Source organism: Charadrius vociferus, unplaced genomic scaffold (genome assembly GCF_000708025.1).
Source record: "Charadrius vociferus isolate BGI_N301 unplaced genomic scaffold, ASM70802v2 scaffold326, whole genome shotgun sequence".
NCBI lineage: Eukaryota > Metazoa > Chordata > Aves > Charadriiformes > Charadriidae > Charadrius > Charadrius vociferus.
The window spans coordinates 3830528-3834499 of NW_009649062.1; the positions used below are offsets into that span (position 1 = coordinate 3830528).

Genomic DNA, 3972 nt, shown 5'->3' on the forward strand with positions numbered 1-3972 from the left:
AGCGGGCAGGGGCTCGGGGTGGGGGCGGGCAGGATGCCCTTACCGTCCAGCGGGACCGCGTTCCGGGTTCTGCTGTAAAAGCTGTTGATTGCAGGTACTCCGAGATTCCCTTCCTAATGCGAAAAGCTGCCGCCTTGCAGGCAAAAAGTATTCCCGGGGTGTGCAGAAACGCTCCTGGCTGCATACCCTTGGAGACTGGAAAACGAGAGCCCTTCGGCACAGGCTGCAGCATAACTCATCCTTCCAGCCAGCGAGGACAACTTCTGGCAGGGAGGGTAGCGCCAAAGTGGTTTTCTTTGTAATGAAGCAGTCAGAGGCAAAATACAAACGTGACACAGTTAAAACTTGTATTCTGGCTTACTTAGATAGCATTTGGCTCTTCTATTTAAGCATAATGAACTTCTCATTCCTCGTTTTTATCTCAAATACTGACAGCAGGAAATAAACTTTGTAGGACTGGAACATCCAACGCTATCCTGGTAATATTTTTTTTCCTGTATTTCAGGAAGCTTTGTGCGAGAGTGAAAGAGCTCGAGTTATGGAAAAACAGAAATATGCTCCAGTGTGGACGCTGAGGAAGAGCCCACCCCCTGACTGGTATCTGCCACTTGACCAAGACAAACCAAACTAGCAAGGCTGTTTTGCTGTTTGGTTAGTAACGTAATACACAAAGCGCAACTATGCTGGGTTTTTTCCTTCTGTGTCATCTTGAAATTATACAACTGTAGGTCTGCAATACTTTAGTACTCATTCAAAAATACTGAGAGTTTATTTAAGCACCTGGTATTTTTTAAAGGGAGAATTGAGGTGCTTAATTTGATTCTGGTCTCTTACTCCTGTCTTACACTTTAGGATTTCATCTCAGCAACTCGGCAGGCAACTCCCAAATTGGTGCATACAAGATCTGTCTCTTGCTAGATGAGGACCTCTTCCCCTACCAGCCGGTGTTGCACACTTCTGGAACAAAGTGCCCACCCCAGGCCTGCCAGACGGGAAGACACAAGCGCGCTGGGCCTCCTCCCTGTCAGTTCGGGACAATCACAACCACTGGCATTCAAAAGGCATTTCCCAGATTCTGAATTGTCACAGGTTAAGAGCTTCTCACCTGGTGGGATGGTGCTGCAGAACCTGAAACTGCAACCCTGTCCTTGCACGGACCTGCTCTCAAACAGTGGTGTGTGTCAATGGCAGTACTCAAAATTACTACAAAAATAAATGTTTAAATGAATGAAGAGAGATGTGTTTTGTTTTAGGACAAACCTTCAGAAGCGTAGTTACAATGCTTACATGGCAGTATAAACCCACCAAAACTTAATTTTGGCTTTGTCATAATATGTTTTCCCTCTTAGAGTCAAAAGTTCACTGAAGTCTAAAAGAAAGGCAGTAGAGTCAGCTGCTACCTCCCTTACAGTAGAGACTCTGATGTGACAACTGTGACAATCCTTTCTCATAGCATAGGACTCTTCCATGTTATGGTTTATGCAGGAAAAAAAAAATGCTGCTCCAGATGGTGTGAAAGGATGACAGATATAAGCCCAGAAAGATAAAATACTCTGTGAAATACTACTTTCTCTTATTCTAGCATGGCACAAGTGTAAGGTAGTGTAGTTTTATTGGGTGTCTTACTATCTAGAGAAGCATTAAAAAACCCAAACAGATACTTCATTAATATGTTTTTTTACAGTCATGCACCTACAGGATTTTAACCTGCAGAAGGAATTGTTTATTCCTATTCCATTCTTTCCTCCCTCAGTTGGTCAAGTAGCTCATGCCTGATGAACAACAAACCCCTCCATCACTGCGTATACACTTTGGTGATATCAACGCATTTTCCTTCGGGAGGATCGTAACCAGGAAGTGGTGGGGTATAATTAGGTCCATCTCTCTCAAAGGGGAAAAGCCCCTCATCTCGTCTGATTGCTGCCTGGTACAGCTCTTCTGATTCCAGGCGGAGTTCCTTTAGTGCCTCTTGCTGAGCTTCTACAAGGCTCTGAATTGCTTTCTTTTCTGCCTCATTTTGTTTCTGCTTAAACAAACACCACTTTTTCATAAGTAAAACTCTTCTTTCAGACTCCTCAAATGACAGAGGGGGAAGACTTCGCACCCTGATAAAGAACAAAATAGCATTGTAAGAGAAATAGCCTGTACCCCAAAGAGCAAATTTAAAAAAAACCCACAAAACACCACCACCAACCCAAAGAACATATTTCATTGATGCAAAATCTGTGAGGTTTTCCACCGTCATCCTAACAGGAAATCCATGTTACTATTTTTTCCACTGTTTTTAGCAGGAGCAAATAAAATTTGCTTTCCATGGTTTTGTTCTGGTAGAAGTAGATCAGGTTCTGTACCAAGGCCAGCACTATATTGCAGTTTTGCAGAGAAATAAATGGGAAGTGTTTCTACCAGGAATGCAAGCACATGGTGACAGACACTCTTACCTACCTGTTGTTATCTGAGTACTTAAGCGGTGTTATAAAATCCTCAATTGGAATCATTTCTGGGGCAGCTTTTTCCAACTTTCTAATCTTCTTTTTCATGCGATCCTTCTGCGCTTGCTCCTTCCTTACATCCACTTTCTTCTTCTTCTTTGGTTGTGCTCTACAAAGAAAATAATTGCATGAATGAATTAAGATAATTTTGCCATTTAATTCAACACCAGCAACTTCCACTTTACTTTTCTAAGAACATTCCTTCCCATTGCTTAATTTAGTCCCTAATAGAAGTTCCAGCCATTAGCTTTATTCAAGTAACATAATTTCCAGGAGACAGCAATATGTCTCATGAGATTTTCTGCAGAGCAAACTGTACCTGCCCGAGAAAAGCAACCTCCAATTTTGTACTGAACATCAGAATGACCTGAGGAAGTTCCACAAAAATTTGATTGGAATTGGTTTGCACTAGCTCAGGGTGCAGCAGAGCAGGTAACAAGTTTATCTGCAATATTCCTGCCATCTCACGTTAAAGAAGAGAGTGAGTGGTTTTACACATGCTTTTAAAATTTCCATGTTTGGAATGAAATTCAAGGTGCAGACCTTCCTCTCCTGTTGTACTTCATGCAGATCCAGTATACCCAAGATAACGTACACCACACTCCACAAACAGTGGACCTGTGGGATATTGTTTGGACAAATGACCTTTATGGCATGAAACAGTCCCCCCGATGGTACCTAACAGCTTCCCGGATAAATCTAGTTGCATCAAAACAAAACAAGGATACCAAAATGTAACATACATGTAAATGTGGGTATACTATAAGTATACCACTTTATAGTGAAGCATTTTCAGTTTGGCTAGGCTCTCATTTCCATTGTTGCTCAAAAGGGAATCCAAATTTTCTGTGGCTGAGGAAGCAAGTACAACTACAACTACACACAAGCATAAAGCGACAATCATATCGGTTACCATTAAAGTCTCCTTACGACGCTGACAGTTCTCAACTGCTTTTACGTATAGTGACTTAAAAGCAAACATCTGTAATCAAAAGTTAATTTGGACTTGGGCAAATCTGCATTCCCCTGAGGATGAAAGCACTCCTCGCTAGGGCGGTGGAGTTGCGCTCACCTGGCGGGAAGAGATGCCCGACACGCCAGCAGCGAAGTCTGCCAGTGACTCCCTCGGCACGGGACCGTCTGGGGCAGCCAGGAACTGGAGAAAGTACAGGAACACAACGACCACATTGATTCTGAGAAACACAGGAGCTATTTACTAGCCACGAATCACAGTTCTGAATAATTTTTGGCTACTTAATTCACGACAGCATGCAGCGTCTGCCCGCAGATGGTACCCTCAACCTCTTCAGTGGAGTAACTAAACCCAACGTTTGGTCTCCATTGAAGTAGATCCCGGGCCTGCCCGGCTGGGGGACACCAGGCCCCAACCCGGGCGGGCGAAACGGCAACCCCGAGCAAGGACCGATCCCGGAACGCCGCCCCAGCCCTACCTGAGCCGGGCCCCGCAGAGCCCCCGACC

General features: G+C 44.1%; 1 protein-coding gene across 1 annotated transcript in view; it reads right to left on the reverse strand.

Moving 5' to 3' along the window:
- Positions 1 to 1795: 1795 nt before the first annotated feature.
- The window catches only part of MRPL40 (mitochondrial ribosomal protein L40), a 4591-nt gene continuing 2414 nt past the window's right edge, over positions 1796 to 3972 (reverse strand). The window contains exons 2-4 of the mRNA XM_009888147.1: positions 3565 to 3648; positions 2446 to 2601; positions 1796 to 2105 (exon numbers count right to left, since the gene is read on the reverse strand). Of these exons, the coding sequence (XP_009886449.1) occupies positions 1796 to 2105; positions 2446 to 2601; positions 3565 to 3648 (550 nt within the window). The remainder of the gene's footprint in view (positions 2106 to 2445; positions 2602 to 3564; positions 3649 to 3972) is intronic.